This window comes from Macrosteles quadrilineatus, unplaced genomic scaffold (genome assembly GCF_028750875.1).
Source record: "Macrosteles quadrilineatus isolate MER2022 unplaced genomic scaffold, UCM_ALF_1.0 Scaffold_9__3_contigs__length_116548681, whole genome shotgun sequence".
Classification (NCBI taxonomy): Eukaryota; Metazoa; Arthropoda; class Insecta; order Hemiptera; family Cicadellidae; genus Macrosteles; species Macrosteles quadrilineatus.
Window position 1 is genome coordinate 105048209 of NW_026542602.1, and position 25501 is coordinate 105073709.

The window sequence follows — 25501 nt, forward strand, 5'->3', positions numbered from 1 at the left end:
AGTCCTATCTTAACCACATCCTCCACCTCCGCAAGTCTTGGAAGTCTTCTTGTGAAAGGACCCTCGTCTCTTCGTCGACGCAGACTTTGCCACGACAACAGACGACAACCGTCCTCAACTGCGGCCAGCTCTAAGCGAGCCACCTCAAGCCCAGCTGAGCCTGTCACTAGGAAGAAAAAGAAGGTCGACAAAAACAAACCAGAAGAGTGGGTGACAGTTGCCAAACGGAAGGGCAAGCAGAAGAACCCTCCTCAGCAGTCAATGTTGTCCAGCCTGGTGACGAGACGGCAAAGAAGCCCAAGAAGAGAGCCTCTAAGAAACGCCTTGACGCTCTTCTAATCAAGCCGACAATACGTCAAAAGGCGAAGCCCGAAGAGAAGGGAGCTGTCATCAAATCGCTCAAAAAAACCAGAGCGTGTGACCCCCTAGTAGAGCTTGGCCATTCCTCCGGGACGAAGGCAGATTTCGGAGCCGATTTGCAATCCATCCTTGGTGCAAACGTCTCAGTACGAATTCTCGAGCCAAACGTTGGAAGTAAGGGACATCGACAAAGTCACGACTGAGGAAGAGGTCTCCACTGTAGTCAAGTCTGTCCTCGGGGAACCCATGGTGATGAAGATCTTCGTCTCGAAGACCAACTCTCGAGGAAGGAGATGGTGATATTGACGTTGGGAGCTAGAGATGGGAGAAAACTCCTAGCTGAAGGGCTCATGAAGGTCAGATGTGTGAGATGCCGGGTCTGCGAGAAGCTCGTAGCCCCCAGGTGTTACAAATGCCTGGGGTTCAACCACATAGCTAATCGCTGTAAAGGTCTCGACAGAAGCAATATGTGCTACAAGTGCGGCGGCCAGGATCACAGGGCCAGTGTTTGCAGCTCCGCTGAATCTCGTGTCCTTTGCACAGAGGCCGGCTTGAAGAACGATGCCATCAAGCACGATGCGGGATCAAGCCGTTGTGCTGCTTAAGCAAGCACTGCAGAAGATCCGCCAATCCACCCAGAAATGATCAGCGCCGTTCAGGTTAACATTCAAAGGAGCAGGACAGCTGACGGTCTGCTGTACCAATTCGCAACCGAGCAAGGCGCCGATATTTTGCTGATGAGTGAGCAATATCAGAACTGACGCTTCATCAGTGGTTGCCTGATGTTTCCAGGACGGCGGCCATCTGAGTCCTCGACCCTGGGAAGGTACTGATCTTGGATTCTGGTGCAGGAAACGGTTTCGTGTGGGTGCGGAGCAGAGGTCTAACTTTCTTCTCCTGCTACCTCACACCCAACCAGCCCATTGCAGAGTACTGCCAGATGGTCGACTCTCTAGAGGACGAGATTCTAAACGTCGATGGTGGGGCAATTGTTTGTGGAGATTTCAACGCTAGGGCGGTGGAATGGGGTCTACCCCAAACAAACACAAGGGGACGATATGTTTTAGAGATGGCAGCCAGGCTGGGTCTTCATATCCTAAGCCCGGGCAATATCTTCACTTTTCCGTCGCCTGAGATATAGAGAAACGATTCCTGACATCTCTCTGCCATCTGAAGGCCTAGCCATTGGTATCTCTGACTGGCGAGCCTCCTAAGACTACTCTGCAAGCGATAACCAGGCAATTGTTTTTTGGGGTACTTCCTGAGCGCAGGCGTCCATATGCCAACTCAGCCCATCTGCCTTGACGTTGGAACCTCGGTCGTCTTTGCCAGATCGGCAAAGCACAAGGTCACCGGAGTAAGGTCAGGTGCTGGAAGCAACTGTGACAGAACGTCGACAACAACCCCTGGGAGATGGGCTACAAGATAGTAACCCAAAAGCTAGGGACTGGTTCACCAGCCTGTAGTCATGGAACCTGCTGCCATGGCTGCTGTCGTCGACTCGTTGTTTCCAAAGCACCCAGCACGACCAACTTGAGATTTCAGGGATCTTGTCGCGTTCCCAGCCTTTCAGGAAGAGGAACTTACCTCCGCTGTCCAATCCCTGAGAAATCAAAGAGCACCCGGTCCTGATGGCATTACTGCGGAAATCTTCAAGCTCTTTGTTGAGTACAATCCAAAGCTACTGTTGGATATGTTCAACGCCTGTTTGGCGGAAGGCGTTTTCCAAATGGCGAGGAAGGTGGAAGAGTGCACCGGGCCCCTCTTCTTACCGCCAACTGTGTATACTTGACACCGGCGGCAAAGTGAGGGAGAAGTTAATTTGTGTCAGACTGACCGAGGCTATTGACTCTGCGGGTGATTTGTCCCTGCAGCAGCATAGTTTTTGTTCTGGTCACTCGACCATTGATGCCATCCGAGAGGTAGTTGAGCAGTGCAGAGTGCGGTGAACTACAGTCATTGGTCGCGCCGCTTAGTTCTCCTCGTCACTCATGACGTGAAGAACAGGTTCAATTCCGCCAGGTGGAGTGACATGCTTCGGACGCTCGAGCACTCATTCTGCGTTTCTCCTTACATCTTGCGAATAATTGAGTCCTATCTTTCAGACCGCGTCTTGCTTTTTGACACCACCGAACGTCAGCGCCGGATCTCTGTCACTTCTCGGGCTGCACAGGGATCGATCCTCTGCTAAGACTCGGAATGCCAGACGAGACCCGCCTCGTTGGCTACGCTACGCTGACGACGTCGCTGCTTTGGTTGCAGGCAGAAGCGTGGAAGAAGCAGAGCTTAAACTTGGTGTAGTTATGGTCCGTGTCAACGAGTGGATGCAGGACCACGGCTTGTTGTTGCGGTCAAAAAACAGAAATTGTGGTCCTAACCAAGAAAAGAATTCCCACCGCTCTTCCTTCCTCCGCAAGTAGGCTATGCCCAGTTAGAGAACAAGCCGTGTGCTAAGTACCTTGGTGTTATGATTGACAGAAAAATGTCTTTCGGCGAGTAGATTAAGCGAACTGTTGACAAAGCCGCTAAGGGAGTTGTTGCCCTTAGTAGGCTTTTTCCAAACGTCGGCATCCCCCGCTCCTGCAAGCGCCGCCTACTGATGTCTGCCGTCCAATCAGTTCTCTTGTACGGCGCTGAAGTCTGGGCTCATGTGCTGGAGAGGTGTGTCTTCCGTGACAGGCTCTCCCGTGTTCAGCGTCGAGGGGCCTTGGGAGTTGCTTCCGCCTACCGCATGGTCTCCGAGCCTGCAGTCATGGTGATTGACAGTGTCATCCCCGTCTTCTATCTCGCGAGGGAGCAACAGGCGATCTACCGCAGGAGACCTAAAGTATCTCTGACTGCTGCCAGAGAAGAATGCGACCACAGTTTCGACCGCTGGCAGCGCGAATGGGAGGCCGAGTCTCGGGGACGTTGGACCGCAAGGCTCATTCCTAGCATCCGACCATGGGTGGAACGGGAGCATGGTGAGGTTGGGTGCTCCGTGACTCACGAGGGACTCACGGGGTCACGAGTACTTCCGGGCCTTTTTGCTCAGAATGGGGAAGGCTGCCAGCCCGGACTGTCTGTACTGTCCCGGCATTGCAGACACGTACCTTCTTATTTTGCAACAAGTGGCATGTCCGCCGAGCCTCAAGATCTCTGAGATCGCCGTCGATATTACTCCTGACAACATTGCTGGAGCTATGCTCCAGGGCGAGAGAACCTGGAACTGTGTAAAGCAGTTAATCGAGGCCATACTTTGGAGTGCTCTGAGGAGGAAAGGAAAGCGGTAGTGTAAAAGGCGTAGTTTAAACGGCCTAGCCCGAAGTAATGTGCTAAACAGTTCCAGGCTAGTGTCCTACGAGATGAGGGGGTTGTATTAGCCAGTAGTCCGTGGACATTGAGCCCGCCGTCCAGCACTACTGAGAGGCCATTGAGCATCTCAGTGTGCGTAAATGCATTTTTACCTCCTCCTGCCTAGTAATCAAAAGGTGGCTGGATCGATCCTCAAACGTCAGTAGCTTTTTGATGGTTCGAAACTAGACCTAATTATTATTTTTACATAATTACATTTTTTATTATTTAGTTTATAATTTTTTGTTTATGTTAGTTTAATGGCGCTATTGAAGACATATTGTCTAAACTTGAATAAAGAATATTTGAATGATTGATTGATTGATTGACCCAGCTGTTCCTGATCATTGGGCTTTGAATAAATTATCCTGACTGATGAACCAGCTGATCTTAAGGCCTATTTTTCTTGGAGCGATTGCAGCAATAGTCGCGTAGAGATAGTAGTTGAGCACTTTTCTAACGGAGAATGCGTTGTCCTGTTTTGCTTAGAGCAATGTTGCAAGAGTTGCTAGCTACAGTCGTGGACCACTGCCCTGAGTACCAGTCTTGCGATAATCAAGCCGCGACTGATACGCAGCGACACATGTGCAGAACCTCAAAACAGTGCTATTCACTTAGTAGGCACATTAATAATAGGGGTTAAAATAAGCATAGTTTACTTTTTGTTCAAATTAATTTTTCTATTCATGTGCTATTTTGATTGTGCAGTTTTGGTTATATTTCCTTACACATTCATTTTGTTTTTTACATTAAATTGTAGAAGAAACAGGCGACTCTTTATTTCCAGCAAACTTTGCATTAATTGGTCATTGCTCAAATGGTTGTTTTTAAATTTTTTTTTTGGTAATCCTCATCTTTTCAAATTTAAATATAAAATGTTTACTGTTTCAAGTTGACTTTGTGTTATTTACGTAGTGTGGGTGTTAATACTGTGTATCAGTTTTTTTTTGTATGAATAAATCTTTTTTATTTAGATTCCAGGTTTTATTTTCTGACATTCATGTACTCTTATTGATATCACTAATTTTTTAATTGATATAAATTAGGCTATATATTTTTTTAATTGATATCACTACAGTTTTCTATTTATATCCTATCTAGTGACGTCTAGTGATATGTATCCGTCCCAAATCCTACGTATCACCATTATCACTATGTATTTTTTATCGATCAGTCTATTGATACATCCACTAGGGTCAAGTAGAGCTTCGTCTTCTAACTCCTCACTGAGGAGTATAATTTTAAAAGGTTACAAAATGGACTCAAAACTTCACAAATGTGAGTGCTGGTATTCAACAATCTATGAAACATTGTGCGGCGACCGAAAATTAATCGATCTAAGCAAAACGGACGCCGCAACAGCGATATTAGCTGAGCGATAATCGCTGTGCAACTATCGCTACAGTCGCTCCAAGCAGAGTATGCCTTTAGCTAGTAACACAGCTACAAAGATCATCTCACAACATTCCAATGCACAACATAGAAATTTCTAATAATAATATAGGCATAAATCAATATGTTCCCATGGTCACAATCTCCTAGATAATTACCACAGTTTTCCCCCACCCAATAACTCCTGTCCCCTCATATCCAGCCACCACAGGACCAAGCCCCTGGCCGGATACGGGACATAACAATTTGGCCGGATAAACCAAAATGCTTTGGTTTAAGAACCAAAATACTATGCCAATGACAATTCATACCTAATAATAATATGTAAGACAAAAGTATCATTCAAGTCTGCTCTATTTGTGGCACAAAATGTATATAAGTTAGAGTTATACAGTCTAACCTTAATATAACAAACCTCGATACAACGAATTCCTTGATATAACAAATTTTTTAAAATCCCCTAGAACTCTCCATAAGACACAATGTATATTTTACCTCTACATAACGAACAAACCATAACAACGACCTTGATTTAACGAAATTTTCATGATTTCGGCTAAAATAAGACACCTCAATATAGCGAATTTATCATTGTCAGAACCTCTACATTGCGAATTTAACCTCTGCATAACGAATTGTCTACGTCTTTCCCTCGATATAACAAATCCCCCACCCCATTATTGTTTTTAAAAATCTGTTTCTTTATCAAATGAAATAGAAAGGTGACGTAATCGCTTGCGCTAACATTCGTCTGCTCCGTTCTACACATCTCTGTCTGCTGTCGCTGCGCGCGCTATGTTGCAACTGAGAACTGATTTCATTCACTAAGGACTGATGACGACGTAATGTTTAGTAAGCTGTGATTGGGCGATAAGTAACTATGGTGAATTGTACAATTTTTGGATAAAGAGAAACCTAAGAAAGAATATAAAAAAAAACCAAAGAGAAAGAATAGCAACATCGTTATTTTAACATTCCTTTTTCGAGTGTTTTTATTACTGGTATCTTTAAGTTGGCTATGATTATACACTTTTATAATGACTTATCTAATAATTTATTGTTTTCAATACGATTTGTTTCAACTAGCAACACCAATGCTATAGTTAATGATTATTATTGACATTCCTCTGTTGTGATAAATTAGTACTGTACTGTAAGTAGCCTACCGGCCTATCGCGAGCAGTAGCTTACAAAACTTTCTACTACTGTTTTGTTTGTTCTTTACATGGTTTATTACTACGCAATAAAGTGTTTGGCTAGGTTTTAGGAGGGTTAGAACAAGCTGTGATTTTTAACTTACAGTTTTTTTAACCTGTACCAAGGTCAATGCCATTTTCATGATTGCGCAATATTCAAGATCCCTCCCCTTTTTTATGCCGGATAATTTAGGTTCTACTGTACAATGTAAACACTGTACTGTAAAGTATTGTAGCCTATGCTACTTTAATTGTGTTTTAATGAATGTCTAATCCCGACCTATATTGACCGACGCTGGTTCTGAACCTCGACTTAGCGAAATTCCTGCAAACATAACCTCTATATAACAAACCTCGTTTTAACGAAATCCTTGATATAACGAATATTTAGTTCGGTCCCTTCAGATTCGTTATACTGAGGTTGGACTGTATTATCAAAGAAATTACAATCAAAGTTTAAATTGACTTTCCCTTTACTCGTACTTACAATCAACAACCTCCACACTCTCAGCCTTCTTTAGGGAAGGTCTAGGCGGGGAATTTCCGTTTGGCAGCATAGTAGCTTCAACCGTGTTCCCATTCTCTTCATCTTGAGTTGTTCTCCATTGGCTCAAAACAGGAGATGGTGTTGCAACAAAACTTTGGCTTTCAGTGGTTCCGGCCATTTTTTATCTGTAAGTTCTATAATACCTGCAAGGAAATCATATTTAAATTAAAAGTAAAAGTCTATACAAATTCAATAAAATGAATTGCAAACAGAGGATGCTGCAGGCAGTGCATTAATTCCTTCCCCAATGGGTTAGTGCAAAAAAGTTTGTATGCTGGAAAAAGTATTCATAGGAGGATTAAGTCATATGTCTGTGTAACTTTTAACCCTTAGCGGACGGGTAACGAATATATCCGCCTAAGTCTTTGGCGATAAATGACGGGTGACAGATATATCCGCATATGTTTGTTGATGTTCCGGACGGGAAACCAAATTATCAGCTGATTCTAATATATTACATGTATACTAATAATGATATATACATGTTTGTAAAGCTAATAAAGTAAGGAATCCAAAAAAGTCAAAAAGTTTATGGTAATAGTTATTTGTGTAACTAGAGGTGAAAGTGGCACTTTGCTGCACACGAGAGCAAGAGGCGAGTGCGGAATGATCTCGAGTGCAGCAAAAGCCTTTTTCACTCGTGTTACACATTATATTTTTCCTACAGTCACTATAAAGCATATAAATAATTAGTCTTTCAAACACTATAAAACACGTTTTTAGGTTCAGCTGGCAACACAAATGGTGCCCTAGAGAAAGTAGTACCCGCGGTCCGTATCACTCCGCTATTTTTCCTCGGCAAGAAATGTGCTCCGCGTTTTGAGAATATAGTTCCGTATGTTTTTGTAATTTGAAGTGGTTTCCGCGCCTAAAAAAATGCTTTAAAGGTATTTTCTTGTTTATTAAGATCGTAGGAATGTTTTAAAAACGTTTAAAAGAAAAGTCCAGAAAGTTGAGAAATACCGAAACTATAAACACGAAATGACAGGTTAAATCGTAGTTATAATAGTCAATCAGCTGCTCATATTATTATTATCTTTAAGTGTTGCCAACCTATTTCCAAGCGTACACGGATTACGTGCATAATAGAACCACGCTGTTTTGTGTTGTTTCGTTGGAATCCTGATGTGCAGCAAAGTATAAACCGTACGGCAAAGTATAAATATGCAGCAATTAGTAGCTTTCTGTACTATAAACAGTACAAGGAAACCAACTTTGTCGGGTGACTGTAGGAAAAAACAGTTTTTTATTTATAAATAAAATAATATTTTTTTATTTTAGCGATTTTGTAAAAAAAATTTCATAGTGTAGGCCTATTTAGTATAATACTTTTGTACAACATTTTTTTATTTCAAACCAACATAATCATCTTGTAGTGTATTCAATTAGGCTACCTACATAAAAATGTATAACACGTTCGGTAAAAACTTTTTTTTTACGTGTTAGGAGCATAATAATATAAATAAACGGAAAACCGCAAAATACAACCGCAAGAAAAATCCAAACTTTAATAAACACAATTCCCCACTATTCAGTAAATATTCATGCGTAGTAAAATGAATGAAGATTACTGTTATATACACACACATTTCCCTAACAATACAAAATAATAACGAATTTAATAATAAATCGCGGATAAAACTAGAGCGACAACTCACCGGCAGCAACAGCAATGGCGAATACAAGGCACTTTGTGTATGAGACCTTGACAGTAGTGATGACTTGACTTTCGTTGTCTTAGTGAGAGAAAACGGAAATAACCCTGAGCGCAGGGCTGCCACTATCACAAGCTACATTTCTTCCTCTTCAAAATTACATATTATATGACTAGTAATAATAACTTACGGTAGGCCTACACTGTTTGTCATTCGTATTTTCCGTTCTAGCGTATTACCTACGCTGGTTGGCCATTTGTTAAAAATTTAAAACACAGCTGTTTTCATAAAATCGGACCTATTGTGCAATCAATATTTCGTTCTAAATCAATACCACAATGAAGATAAAATCAATGGCTATCCAGTGGTACCACTTGCAACATTCCAAGACGAAAATACCCGAGCAGGGTAATGCCAAACGAGTTGTGTTTTGACAGTTCGCAAGTGTCAGCTGCTAAAGTCGTGCCGCGCCAAAAATTCATTTGATTTCTAATCGTCCTGACAATAGCCTACCTGCTACAGTGTTTAAGTGTATAAGTTAATAAAATGAAAGTTCAGAATGTGATCTTTTGAATGGTATATTGTTCATATCAGAGTTGATTATAAGCGTAAAAAAAATTTCGGCCCATACTAGCGTATTACGCTGGTGGCCATTCTAGGCGTCACGGCGAACGAGCGTATTACATTCGTTGGCCACTGCTAGGGTTAATGATCGGTGCAATTAGTAAGTTAGTTGGTGTACGAGTCATTGCATCATTGTAAGTGGCAATGAGAGGTTATAAATGGAAACATAACCTCTCTTAGAAGCTAAGAGTGATTGTTAGTAATTAAAAAACTGTTGTAGGCCTAGGTAAAGCAAGTTAGGGCTGCACTTTACTTGACGTCCTACACTCATTCGAATGAAAATATCGATCGATATATCAATTAACCCTAGGAGTATGTGCCGCTGGAGTGGCGGGCGACAGAATATGTCGATTTATGTAACGTTTTTTTCAGTTGCATGTCAAGCACATTTAAAGTCGGTGAAATGTCATAACCCTTATACCAATGGAAAGATAAAATTCCGTAGTTTCATTTTATTATAAGAATGAACCTTTATAACATAAATATATCGATCTTATAATGAGTTACATTTAAACGAAAAATACGCGCGAACTCGCGAACGCCATGTTTTGTTGCGCAATCGTAAATGATGAGTCATTTCAAAAATAAATAGCAGACGTAATTTTTGTCTCTGACAAAAGCAAGTGGTACCACTGCATCAAGCATGAAGAAATCTTTTATTCTGTATAAAGTATAACGTCATAATACATTCCAACAGCTGATAAAAAATTTTTGTAAATAGCCTATTTTTACATATTGTTCATGTGGCGGATCGACATAAAATGTCGATTTCTAAATCGCATATATATAATGTGAAAAGTACAAAAACGTTGTTTTATATACTCTCTTGTAGACGCAGGACAGTAGAATTCAATGTTGTTAGGCTTGTCACACAAATAGAAGCTTTTGATTTTTCAAAGCTAAAGGAACAGAACACTTGTCATCGTCTAACCTAAAATGGCGGCGTCGTCGTGAGTTTTTGTCCGATAACAAAGACGAAGTGTGGGTTTATCCCTAATTTTACATTGTAATGTTCGTTTTAGTTTATTATTTTGTATTAGGCGAAATATTTATGCATTATTTTGCATAAATATTTATACATGTGTGATCCAAAATAGGATAAAAAGTCAGTGAAGTTTTGTGGGCTATAACAGCTGATCAGTTGTTTTGTTTACATTTTTGCTTTTGTGAAAACCAAATATTCTATTACTTATCTTATTTAGTTATTCTTATATAGAATGATATTATTGGCTTCAAAAAAATTTATGGTTTTATCATATTGATATAAGCATATTGATTGTAGGGGGCATTTGTGGATCTATCAACGTGTAGTTGAAGAATTTGACGTATTCCAATTTTCCGTATTATTGCTAGTAAATCTAATTATTTTGTGTAAATTATGATATGTCTATGTAGAAGAATAAATTCTGAACAAAATGCATATTTTGAATTGTGCAATAAAAAATTACGTTACATGTGACACGTGTTTGCTTTTGAAATAAAATTTGATAAATTTATAAATTTTATTTTTTTTACTTTTTTCTAAAAATCTACCTTTCTAAAATTGGTTTGTATTATTATTTTTGAATTCTATTGACTATTACGAACAAAATGAATATACGGTTCAATGGTTTATCTCTACATACTAATTTTATACAGATTTTTGAAGAACTCCCTTACAAATTCACCAAAATGAGCGTGCCACTCCACAAAGCACATACTGAAAATCGGTCTCGCCACTCCTAGGGTTAATCGATTGCTTCATTCGATATATCATTTGGTTAGTTAGGTAAGGTTAACCTAACCTAACTAACCAAACGATATATCGAATAAAAGAATCGAATGAAAATATCGAATCAAAAAAACCAATCGAATGAGTGTAGGACGTCAAGTAAAGTGCAGCCCAAGTTAGTGTAGGCTACGCAACTTGTGTAAATACAGTAGAGTCCCGCAAACTCGGCGTAATGTGGACTGGAAGGGTGCCGAGTTTGTGAAATGCCGGGTTATCGGGAACTAGGGTTAAAAATAAGAACAATACAATTTTTATTCCTTTTAGCTGCCTTATTTATTTACATTTATTTCACAAGTAGGTATTAAGTCATCAGATATAGTACAACAAATCCTTGGTACGAGTTGCAAATGCTTTGACTTGAGCCCATGTTTAACTTAACTCGGACTCAAAAAATCAATAATTTTCTGAGCCAGGTGATGGCTGAGTTATCCAGACTGCCGGGTTATCGAGTGCCGAGTTTGCGGGACTCTACTGTAGTCTTAAGACTTAACGACGCTCCGCTCGGAAAAGTTTTTAAGGCACTCGCCATAAATATCTAGGCCTACTTGTATCGTTAACACCATCTTTACGTGATTGTTGTGTAAACTAGGCTGCTATTTCAGTGCATCTTTAAATTGGCAAAAATTTAAATCAATCCAACTTAATTAAGTTATCTATACAGTATTATGTTTAATAAGGTCTTGCATTAAAATTACAATGACTAAACATTTAAACACAGTAAGTTAGGTATAAGTTAGTGAATTTTACATTAACTTAAGTGATTACTGCAAACTCCAGCAAATTGGAGCTACAAACCCTCAAGGTAAAAAATTTAGGCTAGGTAAGTTACACTTCATTAGTTTAACCTTGACATGAACTAGCTTTGAGAACATAGATTCAATTTGAACAGCCAAACCAAAACTTTCATAACAATTTTAAACACAATGATAAATTGTAAAACATCCAAATCATTTAGCTCTGTGTGTAACAATTCGTAAACAAACAGTTGAAGGTTACAAAATTTTGGGTGTAAACATTAATGTGACAAGAGTAATTTGTTTACAAATTTTAAGATTTTATTTAGGCTAGGTTACTTACTGAAAGCGTAGTCCCTAACTTATTTCCAAAACATAATAATCTTGCTTGTGTTAACTGATGCAGCATAGATTCCACCAGCCCAAACGAGACGAAATCGAAATAAAGATGAAGACAAGACTGAAGAACCGCCCAGCGCAGTTTACTTTACTTCTCGTTCTCACTTCAATCAATCGTTCAATCAGTCAGTCAAGCCGTAACTATCACGAATCACGACGCTGAATCTCTACTGTATCGTTTATCGTTATCGTTCTCCCTTTGCCTGGTTGGTTTTGGTTAGTATTCGTATTGTATATTACAGTAATTGTATTGTAGATTCCACAACAGACGGCGTAGTTGGAGTTGGCACTTGACACTGGCAGTGGCAGTGGCAGCAGTGTTTCCACACGACCAAAATAATAATCCCGCTTACTGGGTCGTGAAATCCCGTTTTATCCCGCTTTTAAATTGGTGAAAAATCCCGTTTTATCCCGCATGATTTTTTTGGTACAATTCCTAGTATTTAACTTTACGTATCAATTTTATATGTTGTTTAAACATCACTATTATATTTTGCTACAGTATTTAAACAATTTCAGTTAGTTTTTCTCTGAAATTGAATAGAAAAAAATAAAAATAGTCGTCACAGCCGAAAATCCCGTTTTATCCCGCATCCCGTTTTAATCCCGCTCAAGGTCTAAAAATCCCGTTTTCGGGATAATAATCCCGCGAATGGAAACACTGAGTGGCAGGCCTTGGCCAATAAATGGCGCGCGGACGCGACCGCGATCACATGTCTCAGGTTGATAGGTGGGCAGATTTTCCCATCCTTGTTAGTCAGTCGTGACGTCATCGTTGATGCGATGCAGTTATCGTACTGGTATCGCATAGCTCCACAAGTCAATAGTCGATATCGAATACCCCTAATTTACTTTACTTGAGAATCGCTGAAACGAAACGCTTCCATCTTCTTTCTCGAATCTTGCTTGGTTAGGTTCAGGACTCTAGAGATTCTCGTTCTTTGGTTCTTTCTTTGTTTTTGTTTGGTTGGATTGCATGTAATGTCGACAAGCGTAACGAAAGAAAAGTTGTTAATCGTGTTTTCAGATATAACTCACTAGTTTAATTTTTAATTTATACCCGTACTTAACTTACGAGAAGTTGTTTTCTGGATAGGCCTAGGCCTAGTTTAACTTAAATTATACATTTTTATATTTATATGACTTAAGTATTAACTTAGGCCTAGGCCTATTAGAGGATTTTAAATGGAGGCAACAGAAGCTAATAATGATGGTGATCAAGTGGAATCGAAATTACACTTTGTTAATACATACGACCAATTTTCTATTAAAATTGCAAGAAACCGAAGTATCTACGTATAGCAAATTTGTTTGCAGGCGTGCTTGTAAGCAGGATTTTGGCCATAACCTGTATAATACTATAATAGCTTCAAGTTCTTGTTTATCTTTTACTTGGTCACAAGCCAAGTCCAACTTGGTTATAAGCTCCTTATTACCGATAATACAATTAGATTTGCATATGAGCGGTAAATTTAATTTACAGACCGTTCTATAACTTTAGTTTAAAAGCGTTTTCTACTGTGACTATCACAATCATACTTCATATTCATAGATTGTAGAGAAACAACCTAAACCTACATTAATAACAACCTACAACCATAACCATCAACCATGATGTTATGTTAACGAATTCGACGCGAATAACGATCAAATATCGATAGACGATATTTAGAACTACATCGACTTCCCGAATCGATCGAATCAACGTGACGTCACGACTGACTAACAAGGATGGGAAAATCTGCCCACCATACAGGTGGATACAGATGGCAACTATTTTTAATTGCGCAGCTTAATAAAAAGCTTCGGATGTACTATGTAGAGAGGAAGCCAAGAAAATCAGTTCAAGATGTATACGTAACAGAGTACATATTCATATCTTATGAATTAGATCCTGTCCGAGTGGAATGGAATGTAACTTAGGTAACTTATTATTATTGGATTATGTTTCATTGATGGTGTTATCAAGGTAGTTATTTTTATCAAGTAAAAAAAGTGATAAGTCAAATCATTTGAGTCAAACCATCAATGAAATAATCTGCTGTTACTCTCAAGTCAAAACAGTACAAAAACGTTGTTTAAGTGTCCTTTGTACTTTTTTCTGACTTAGCCAATGGAATTGTTTTGTTAATTTGTAGCGAAATAAACGAATTTGAATATTTATTGTAGCAACACATTTACAATGTATGACAACGACAAAAATACTGTAAAACAAATTGCTTACAAATAAAACACATCAGTCCATTTTACAATAATTTTCAATTCATTCGAAGAATATACACTGAGCTGCAACAAAATGAATTTCAACGGTTTCATACATACATACATACATACATACATACAGGTTCCTCTTCTCCTTAGCCTTGAAGGAAGGTCGGAACATGTCGGCCTTAGTCACTAACAAGACTACAAGATCGCGCCACTCATCCTACACTCATCCTTCACTCATATTTTGGTTAAAATACGCACATAGTGGCGTTCCCATCTTAAATAATTGATAATTGAAGACCAGGGAATTGTCAATCCCCAGGTGCATTCTCAATCCCCAAGTTGCATAAAGATCTACAGGTTCTAGACTTTTAAGGCGAAGTGGTGACATATTAAACGAACAGAGTTCGTTCGAATCAGAGGTTTATTTTCAAAGCAGACGACATATACCCTTGTATAAATTAATAATTAATGTTAAAAAAAAGTGTTGACACGTAACGTATCTAGTAAACAGTAATTCAAGACTTTTTTTATGGAAATTTCTTTCTTAGCTGTGGGCGGAGAGGAGTATCCACTATTCAACTGAGTACGTGTTTATCAAAAAATCAATTACAGTCAACGTAACAAAGTGTGAGAAACCTTAATTTCTTGTTATTTGTGTATGCCAGCTATTATAAGGGGGTTTAAAGGTAGCTTTTTACATTGTTAAAAACGTAATAATATTAGTTGGGAAATCTGAATATTATAGTTGGGAAATTTGAGTAATAGTTGCGAAATACGCACACAGTTGGTAAATTCCAAGTGTCCGCATAACGGGTTCGTTCCAAATTAACAGAAACAGCTATTAGCCACAACTTGTGTTACGTTTCCCAACCGTTACATTACATTAAAAGTAACCGGACTGTTTAATTGTCAATATTGTCATTTCTACAAACAGGCGCTCCTGCTAGCGCACATGCGCGGCACAATACATCCAGACGCTCCGTAATGGAATGGAGTTTTTGGGGTTCACAATCACACTTCACTGTTTCACCATAGATAAAACTTGAATCAGGCAGGACGCTGAATTTTTATTTCAGGACTAGTTTTGCCAACAGTGTCATTTGGAGGCTTCTGATTGGTGTTCTGGGGGGGGGGAGCACCATTACCGCAACGATACGGTGTAACGATATCGGTCTCGGTGGTCTTCATTATCAGCAAGTTTGGTTGGTTTGGTTAGGTTATGACAGTTTAATTTTATAATTAAAACATTATCAAATTGAATTTGAGCCATTTATAGTTTTATTTTACGAACAAAACTATTTTTTCGATTAATCCTTCATTCGATTTTTTATTATCATCAAGTTTGGCTAGTTTGGTTAGGTTACGACAGTTTACTTTTTATAATTAAAAAATATAAAATTGAGGCATTTTACAATTTTATTTTATGAACAAAACTATTTTTTTTTAGTAAACATTCATTATAGTCAATCAGAAACAACCAAATGACACTGCTGGCAAAATTAATCCTGAAATAAAAATTGTGCATGCAGCACCCACCAGCACCTCACTACTCACTCGACACTCAGTCATTCCATTCCATTCCAGGGCCAGTTAGCCTCAGCCAAGCCTCAGCCGTACGTATCAGAACAGAATCAGATCAGCCATCAGATCATGAGATCATAAGTTTATTAACAGTCTAACCTCAATACCTTAACCTCAAACAATTTTATCATCATCACCCAGTGTGCTATTTTACACACTCTACCGTATGTTACTTTTATCTATTTGTCCTTAACTTGTATTGTAATCATAATTCATAGCTTGGTTATTGTATTCTCTTGCCCAAGATGGTTGTGGAGAGTAAAGTAGAAGATACTGTGAGTGGAACAGAAGACCCAAAGTCCAAAAAAGCTCTAAAGAAAGCAGCCAAAGATGCAGAAAAAGCAGCCAAGAAGGAAGCAAAGAAAACTTCAGGACAAGGAGATATCAACAAGGTAGAAGAGGATGTCTCAGAAGGTAAATATGGTTCGCTTGGAATCATTCGAAGTAGTGCAGAGGATATGAAGAGAAGCAAAGAATTTTATCATATCAAAGACCTTACACCCTCTATTGAGAACAAGATAGTATTGGTTAGAGGAAGGCTTCACACCAGCCGAGCAAAAGGTAAACAATGTTTTATGGTACTCCGTCAACAACAGTTCACTGTGCAATGCCTTGTCAATGTTTCTGAAACCATTAGCAAACAGATGGTTAAATTTGCTTCAAACATAAATAAAGAAACAATTGTAGATGTTGTCGGAAAAGTGAGCAACGTCCCCAAAAAAATTGATTCTTGTAGCCAAAGCCTGGTAGAGATACATGTAAATGAGCTGTGGGTTGTAAGTGAAGCCAAAAGCCAACTTCCTCTCCTGATTGAAGATGCGGCAAGACCGGTTAAAGATGATGACCAAGAAGGCCTTAATATAAGAGTCAATCAGGACACGAGGCTGGACAACAGAGTTCTTGATCTAAGAACACCAGCCAATCAAGCTATTTTTAGGCTAGAGGCTGGTGTTTGCAAACTATTCAGGGATATTTTAACCAACAAAGGATTTGTTGAGATTCACACTCCAAAAATCATTAGTGCAGCCAGTGAAGGTGGAGCAAATGTCTTTACTGTATCATATTTTAAGACATCTGCATATCTTGCACAGAGCCCTCAACTGTACAAGCAAATGGCTATTGCTGCTGACTTTGACAAGGTATTTACTGTTGGTGCAGTTTTTAGAGCTGAAGACAGTAACACTCACCGTCATTTGACTGAGTTCGTTGGACTTGATCTGGAAATGGCATTTAAGTACCACTACCACGAAGTTCTAGATACAATTGGAAATACCTTCACTGAAATGTTTAAAGGACTTCGAGACCAATATAAGACTGAAATTGAAACTGTTGCTCAGCAGTTTGCAGTTGAACCCTTCAAGTTTCTCGACCCTCCTCTCCGTTTGGACTTCTCTACTGGCCTGAGCATGCTTCGAGAGGCTGGAGTAACCATCGGTGATGAAGATGATTTGAGTACACCTGATGAAAAGCTGTTGGGAAGGCTTGTCAAAGCTAAGTACAATACAGATTTCTACATTTTGGACAAATACCCTTTAGCTGTGCGTCCTTTCTATACAATGCCCGACCCTGAAGATTCCAAAAGATCCAACTCATATGACATATTTATGAGAGGAGAAGAAATCATGTCAGGTGCTCAAAGGATTCACGATCCTGAAATGTTGACTCAAAGAGCTCTTCATCACAATATTGACCTTGAAAAAATTAAAGCTTACATAGATTCATTCCGATATGGATGTCCACCTCATGCTGGAGGTGGTATTGGCTTAGAACGAGTTGTTATGCTGTATCTGGGACTCGATAATATTCGTAAGACATCCATGTTCCCCCGTGACCCGAAGCGTGTTACTCCATAAACACTTTACAGTAAGATGAGATTCGCCACTTATTGTTTTGGTAATGTAGGCCTATAGTTTTTATTTTAATCTCATCCTTAAGTGTATAATAAAGTACATGTATGGCCTAACTGTTTTCAATCACTGCATTTATACCTCTGTATGTGAAGTTAAATTTGTAAATTATAACTCAAGTAGGTAAATATCAATTGCCCTACCTAAATAAGGTTTTATGTTTTTTTCACTCCAAGCTAGGCTATGTCTGCTTTAGACCTACGCTCTTTCTAAATGTTGGAATGGGTATTAGGCTATTTTTATAAATTATTGTGAGGTATGGTAACTGTTTTATAAATAAATATGGCCCTAAGCCAGAGTTGTTAAGGATTTTGTGGATAGGTTTAACAACAGGCTGTCCTTTCTGACAGAAATAAATGCACAAAATGTTATAGCCTATATGTCAGAAAACTAATGGGTAAAAATTTTAGTAGGCCTACTTACGTAATATACTGACCACACCGATAAACCGAGTTCCTGATGACCACACCGATAAACCGACTTCCTAATAAGTTTTTAATTAGTTTAAGTAACAAAATCTTCATAACCTAATCCAATTACGTCATAATTATTAGGTTTGTTCGATACAATACGTAAGTACCAAAATTTCAATCACAAGATGAAAATGCTATGTATTTATTTGCACATTTTCATCTAGGCTATTTTTGTCAGTAAGGTAGGGAATCCTAAAACCAGTTGTGAGTTATCTTTTTCATTATGGAAAAACTTCACATTTTTTATCGGTTTTTTAATTTATATCAATTTTGAGTAAACAGGGAGAAGGAATTCACTTTATATTTGTAAATAACTGTACAGTACCAAACTTCAATGAACTTAATTCAATAATTTTATTTAATTGACAGAAAATGATTTATTTCCAGATTGGTTATCTAACTCTTACTGTGGATTCAAGTTAGAATAGTTAAGCTACTTGCATGTCATTTTTATTTGTTTTGAACTTTATTTCTATGCTATTTTTTAAAACATTCTTGTTTCATTATGATTATTTCAAGCTTTTCATATTTTGGGGTTGTAATCCTAACCATGTGTGTGTTTATACTTTCTGTTCAATAAACAGTTTATTATTTTATTCTTTGGTTTACTTTTCAAACCACATCCTTTGAGACAATAGAGTTTTTCTTGCAGTCACCCGACAAAGTTGGCTTCCTTGTACTGTTTATAGTACAGAAAGCTGCTAATTGCTGCATATTTATACTTTGTCGTACGGTTTATACTTTGGCGAACATCAGGATTCCAACGAAACAACACAAAACAGCGTGGTTCTATTATGCACGTAATCCGTGTACGCTTGGAAATAGGTTGGCAACACTTAAAGATAATATTACTATGAGCAGCTGATTGACTATTATAACTACAATTTAACCTGTCATTTCATGTTTATAGTTTATGTTCTCTTTTCGGGATTTCTGAACTTTCTGGACTTTTCTTTTAAATGTTTTTAAAACATTCCTACGATCTTAATAAACAAGAAAATACCTTTAAAGCATTTTTTTAGGCGCGGAAACCACTGCAAATCACAAAAATATACGGAACTATTTTCTCAAGTCGCGGAGAACATTGCTTGCCAAGGAAAAAATAGCGGAGTGATACGGACCGGGGACTACTTTCTCTAGGGCACCTATTTGTGTTGCAAGCTGAACCTAAAAACGTGTTGTAGTGTTTGAAAGACTAATTATTTATATGCTTTATAGTGACTGTAGGAAAAATATAATGTGTTTTAACACGAGTGCAACATCCTCCCTGCTCAGGGGGGCCTTTGCTGCACTCGAGATCATTCCGCACGAGCCGCAGGCGAGTGCGTAAACGTTGCTCTCGTGTGCAGCAAAGTGCCACTTTGCTCACTAGTTACACAAATAACTATTTACTATTCAGCCTAATCTGCTGTGACAATCTTGAATTTGAGCTAAAGTGTCAAATTAGAAAGAAAATAACTAAAACCATTTTTTTAAATGTTAAATATTATATTTAAATATCAAAAGCTTACAAAATAGGTACTTGTTAAAAGCTACGTAACAAATAGATTAAATTCAATTATTTTTGTTTCATAGCTATCAACACAAACTTATGTCAGTACGAAGTAAGGGTAGTAAAGATTCATACACACGGATTTGATGGACTTTGATGCGTTTCTAATGTATGTTGGTATGCAGCATGGGAAAATATAGACAAGAGCCACGGCTGCTTTTAACTCCAGGCCGCGTCCTTCAAAGTGGCAACGTCGCAAGTAGGGTTGTTATAGCTGTTTAGTTTGGAAGCAGCTAATAGTATTCGTGTATTTACGAAAGCTTGGTTACTGGACAGTGAAAATATTGAATCCACTTTAAATGTACAGATTATATATTTTCAATGCATATGGTTTTGGTTTTCAATTCCGTATGTTTGATTTTAAATATTTTAATAAATTTATGTTCATAAATTTAAATCAATAAAATGTGAATTAATGAGCTGATGTCACTGTCTGCCATGTTATCGTATGGGACTTCTCAAAGTCAAAACATTCTTTATTCATTATAGTTTCACATTACATGAACTTGAATAGAGTCATAAGCTAAATTCAAAATTGCTTACTGCTAATTAAATACATAAAAAGAGTACTAAAATTACTTTACTTTTACTTTTAACAAAACCATGACTTTAAGGATTACAGTATTTGGAATTCAAATTAAGTTATGCCTAACTGTTTTTTACTAATACTAAAGAATTCTGTTACTGAGTAGCAGGGAGTTCTTAAAAAATATTCTTTTAAGAGCTGTTGAATTTATTAAATTTTGTTGCTTTACGGATGTGAGTTGGTATAGACTGGAGAAATTTTAGCCCTATGTAAGATGTCTTTTTAGTATACAATTCGAGATTATGCTGAGGTAGGTTAATTTTTAATCTGGTGTTATATACTAATTGTTCTGTTGAGATGGATGTCTGACACTAAACAACACTACTTGCAATGTTGCCAATTCTACCAGGCCGCGGCCTGGAGTTAAAGGTTGCCGTGCAAGAGCAGGGGCCTAAAGCCATGTGTATTTTCTAAGTACAGTCTGCAGTTGTATTAAAGACTGTCTCAATTCACCTGTTTTGATGTTTAAAATGATGCCATTAGGAAATAGCTTGTGATCTCATAGTGGGCAATCATTTACAGGGAGGTCAGATAACAAAAGTTTTGATAGTGATGATTAAACCGTAATGTTAACCAAACCTACATCGTCTGTGAATTGATACTTAGGTGCCAAATTTCCAAAATATCTGGTATGGTATTTAGGTATTTTAAATTCCCTAGAATATTGTCATATTGCAATGATTTTCCCTCAGACGTTAACCTAATTTATGAAACGCTGTTCAGGTGAAATAAATTGCCTTATTTAAAGTCTTAACATCCTTTATTCACTGCCTCTTAATAAAACCTAAAACAAAAATATATACTATCTTCAATATCCAAGAGTCAATGCTTAAACACAGCAGAGGTAATAAACCGTAATAGACCGTAACAGTCATGATTGATGACTCACAAATTGAACAAGTTCATTCTTTTAAGTTTCTGGATCACCATTGACCGAGGGCTCACTTGGAGTAACCACCTTGACGTCTGTACGAAAATGTCTTCAGGCTGTTTTGCCTTAAGAGTCCTCTCAAAATGTTGTCCAGAAAATGTTTTGCTAGCGGCCTACTTTGGCCTTATTTACCCTCATCTTTCTTACGGCATTGCACTCTGGGATGGATGTGCAGAAGCGGACTTCCAAAGGTTGTTCCGCCTTCAAAAGAGAGCACTCAGAATAGTGGCTAAACTACAGGTGAGAGTCTTGTAGGGCTTCAGGGAGCTGGGCCTACTTACTCTTGCCTCTCTAGGTAGCTGCCACGTTTTCTAAATTTAAATGCAGCCTAATACAAGGCCAGGCAGGGTGTCCACATTCTGGAAAGTCATGGAAAAAAATTCTGGTTATTGAAAGTCATGGAAATCTCCAATGATGGATGGATTTGAGGGGACCATTCAATGCTCTAGTCGGCCGTAACCCCGACTATTGTAGCATTTTTCAGGATTTTTCACAAATGTTTGACCATTCAATTTATTACTGTTGTATTAGTTTATGAGTTTTGAGTTTGTAGTAGTTCATTGTTGTACAGTAGAACCCCGGTTAACCGAAATAAAAGGGAGAGAGCCGTTTCGGATAACCAATTATTCTGTTAACCCCGATGCTAAAAATAGCCTTTCTATTACCATGGTGTGTAGGAAAAATGAATTCAAAGCAATGTCTCTGTATAAGCAGCCATAAGCTTGCCGCCTCAGACGGGGGTGAGATTCCTGAATAGGCTTCCTGAAAAAATAAGAAAACAGAGGAACGAAAAACAATTTAAAAAGCTTTTAAAAAGATTTCTGATTGATAAGGAATACTACACTGTGGGTGAGTTTTTTTTTAACACAAATGAGTATAGATGCGTGTTCGGCTGCTCTGAGATTCTTAATCAATCAAATGATAAGTTTTGAGTAATTTTTTAGTGATGAGTATTTTGAATTGTTGTATGCTGTTATATTTATTTGTTTTGCTATCATTTGTTATGCCTATGACGGATGCCATGTAATTGTTATATTTGTTTCACGGCAATAAAGATATTATTATAAAGTAAATTAATCATATCTCATTTATATTGTCTTTTAACGTGTAATGGTTGATTGAGATTTTCAATGGTTTCTTATGTCTAACAATCAATTTTATTTATTCAAATATAGGTAATCCAAAATAAAATAACATGGTATGATTTTCAATGCTTTCAGAAAGATACATTGCTCTATTAACTATTTGTATATTTTTAAATTCCAGATTAAACAAAGACACTTCAAACTTGTTTCTACATTATTGTAGTTTAGCAAAGTTTTCAGGCTGAGTGGGAAGTTTTACATTTACTACTAAATCCTCATACAGTTTATCCAAATATTCTGCCAAGCAGTTCATTTTATCTATAAAGTTTAAGATAAGATTTAATAAATTTGCAAACTGAAGTGTCTTATATAAGCATAGTTAAAATTTATACTGTAATTGAAACTGGTTCAATTACATGCTGATTACATCTTAGTACTTAATTAGTGTAGAGTTCAAAAGTCCACAATTAATTAAACTTTGAACAGGATTTTCTATTTATACATTGTTTCAATTTCTCTATCCATTCTTCTTTCAATTGAACGTTGAAGATTTTCTAATGACTATTACGAAATTCTATAGTTGTTGTAAATTTTATTTGAGAGGATTTATTGAAGTTTATTAATAATGCTAAGACTGAATTGGATTGTAATTCAAATCAACAACTTTTAAACAAAAAATAAATAATAAATTATACAATAGTAAATCTTAAAACAAAAAAAAGTATCTTAAATAGTACAGTGAAAGCTTAAAAAAGAGCACATAAAAAAAGTTCCAAACCAAAGTTGGTGACTAACTCAGAGGGTTTAAAATTAAAATGTAAATGCAGGTCTCCAAAAATGCCTAAAATTAGTAAAATTACATCTCTGTATTTTTTTACTCCCCTTTATTACGAAACAACGTGTAGCTAATCTAATTACATCAATATTTATCTTTACACAAATGTTCTCTTAACTTAATATTGTAAGTAAAAAATAATTATGAAGCTCGATGGTGAAGATCAATAAAAATATACAGTATATGGAACCCTGATGACTCCACTCAATTGTCTCTGCGAATGCCACCTAGTTATTTAGAACAGTGGGTTTAGTTTATTTTAATTTTAAAATCAATATAAAGGAAACTCACAATTTATTTACAACTAGTTTTAGCAATTACGTTTCAGTGGAATTTCATTTTATTATGATGGAAATTTAAACCTGACAATTTTCAACACATTAATTTATTTTACAGTCAATGGTGCGGTAATATAAAATCACTTGTTATAATAGCAAGTTAATTTGTTTGGATCAGCTCTGTGGAATTGTAAAACAAAGTGAATTTTAAAGTTCTACTGGTTTACATTTAAATGTCCATGAAAATGTTAACATTGTGAGTTGTTGACATAGAGACCAATCAATATTTACTTTTAAAAGCCTCACCTCAGAACTTTTGAAAGCCCAGAGGGCAAAGCCTTAAGTCAGACAATATCAAAGCAGGGATAGCTCTAAACTGATCCTCGGTACTGTAATCATATATTTATTATTTGTGAAATTTAGGTCCAATCCGTTTAGTAATTTATGAGTTTATCCTGTACAAACAGACATACACACACAACCATCACTCTACTTGTTTTTTCAGCGTTTTAAAAATGGCAGCGCAAATCAAACATCTTGCCATATGTGAAGTACGGAGTGTAATCAGCTTTCAAAAAGTTAAGCCCATTGGAATTTATAGGCAAAATAAAGCTGTCTATGGTGAAGATGGGATGAATGAGTCATCAGTAAGAAAGTGGTGTATCATGTTTAACCAAGGAAGGACTAACGTGTATGATGAATATCAGTGCGGGAGGCCATGACTAGTCACAGATGAACTGAAGCAAAAAGTTGAAGAAACCGTTGAGTAAATCAATAAATCAATATTTTATTTTGACGACTTTACATGACACTTTTCCACAAATTTCACCACCACTCCTACATGAGATAGTGACAGATCATCTTGCTTAAAAGAAAGTGTTTGCTCGGTGGGTGCCTAAGAACTTGATGGACAACCATAAGGGCACCCCTTGAATTTTTGACACAATATGACAAATATGGAGTATTAGTACAGTATTAAGTTTTATCATTAGGGAGTAGGTGACAATACCGACAAGACTTTTAAACTATTCTTTACATTTAATAGCCAAATTTTCTGTGTCTGATACAAGAGGAAACTCAAGCTTAATCGGTGCCTTCACCCTTCTCTTAACAATTTTGTCATAAAAGAATACTTTACCTATTACACAGGTAAACTGAATTAATTTTACTCTTTGAAACTTTTTAACAACACTATTTTATTGTTATATACAAGTTTATTTAATGTAAATATGTATATACACGGTGAGTTAAAAACTATGTACATACTCTTTTTACATAAAAACTTTACTAGAACTTTTTTAAATTCTTACTGTTTGTTTATGGCTTGCATGGTCTGAGACAAAACTAAAGAACACAAAAAAATAAAATCAATAATTGGAGGAAAAGTGTTTTTTACAATTTATACAAGAAAATTAAAATGGAACAAAATCAAATCTTATTAAAACGAAAAAAGTATTAAAGACACTCTGGTACTCAATTGGGCTACTATGAAGCCACCGTACAACAATTTTATTTATTTTTTTTTATATTTAGTTAATAATCTAAAAGTTAGAATTTGATAGAATTTTTAAAATTAAAGTCTATCTGGTAATCAATATACCACAGTTGTAGACAGGATAGTTAGACAATGAACTAACTTGTCATTAAGACAATAAAACAGGCCACACTGTAACTTATCCATCTATACAATGTGATGTTAAGATTTAACATGAGAACGTTTGTGCTTCAACACTTCTACTGGGGTGAGATGCAAGGTTCTATCACACTCCGGACAGTTGTACGGAATACTGTTGGGTTTGGGAGCTGAAAACTCTTCAACTTCTTTGTTTTCTGAAACATATAAATAGTATGGATTTCATGGTCAGCCACTACAGTAAATAAAAGAACAAATAATACTGGAGGTATATTGTATCGGCATAAGTGAGAAAATCTATAACTGCCTAACTGGTTATAAATAAATAACATAAATGTATTTATGTTGGCAGTGGCAAGGTTCGATAAGCCTATAAAGGTAGGATAACATGTAAAATAGAAATAGCCTTTGTAAACAT

At 37.2% G+C, this 25501-nt stretch overlaps 3 protein-coding genes across 6 annotated transcripts in view; 1 reads left to right on the forward strand and 2 right to left on the reverse strand.

Annotated features, from left to right (window-relative positions):
* LOC129002178 (OTU domain-containing protein 7B-like) overlaps window positions 1-12161 on the reverse strand; it is a 41663-nt gene extending 29502 nt beyond the window's left edge. For 2 of the 4 annotated variants that reach the window (XR_008491551.1, XM_054429789.1), the window contains exons 1-2: window positions 11956-12161; window positions 6769-6971 (exon numbers count right to left, since the gene is read on the reverse strand). Coding sequence is in view for 3 of the 4 variants with exons in the window: in XM_054429789.1 (XP_054285764.1) it covers window positions 6769-6946 (178 nt within the window). In the remaining variant the exon portion in view is untranslated. The remainder of the gene's footprint in view (window positions 1-6768; window positions 6972-11955) is intronic. The other 2 variants (XM_054429787.1, XM_054429788.1) reach the window with 2 other exon arrangements.
* A 3680-nt stretch (window positions 12162-15841) lies between these two features.
* Window positions 15842-18779, forward strand: LOC129003031 (aspartate--tRNA ligase, cytoplasmic-like). Its single transcript, XM_054431232.1, has one exon. It carries the CDS (start codon window positions 16049-16051, stop codon window positions 17654-17656), a length of 1608 nt encoding a protein of 535 aa, XP_054287207.1. The 5' UTR covers window positions 15842-16048; the 3' UTR covers window positions 17657-18779.
* Window positions 18780-24151: 5372 nt separating this feature from the next.
* The window catches only part of LOC129003794 (probable ATP-dependent RNA helicase DHX34), a 53191-nt gene continuing 51841 nt past the window's right edge, over window positions 24152-25501 (reverse strand). Inside the window, exon 19 of the mRNA XM_054432095.1 lies at window positions 24152-25280. Within this exon, the coding sequence (XP_054288070.1) occupies window positions 25147-25280 (134 nt within the window). The 3' untranslated portion in view covers window positions 24152-25146. The remainder of the gene's footprint in view (window positions 25281-25501) is intronic.

What these genes read in the sequence shown, in the direction of transcription:
- LOC129003031 (XM_054431232.1), top strand. Translation starts at nt 16,049, where the DNA reads ATGGTTGTGGAGAGTAAAGTAGAAGATACTGTGAGTGGAACAGAAGAC.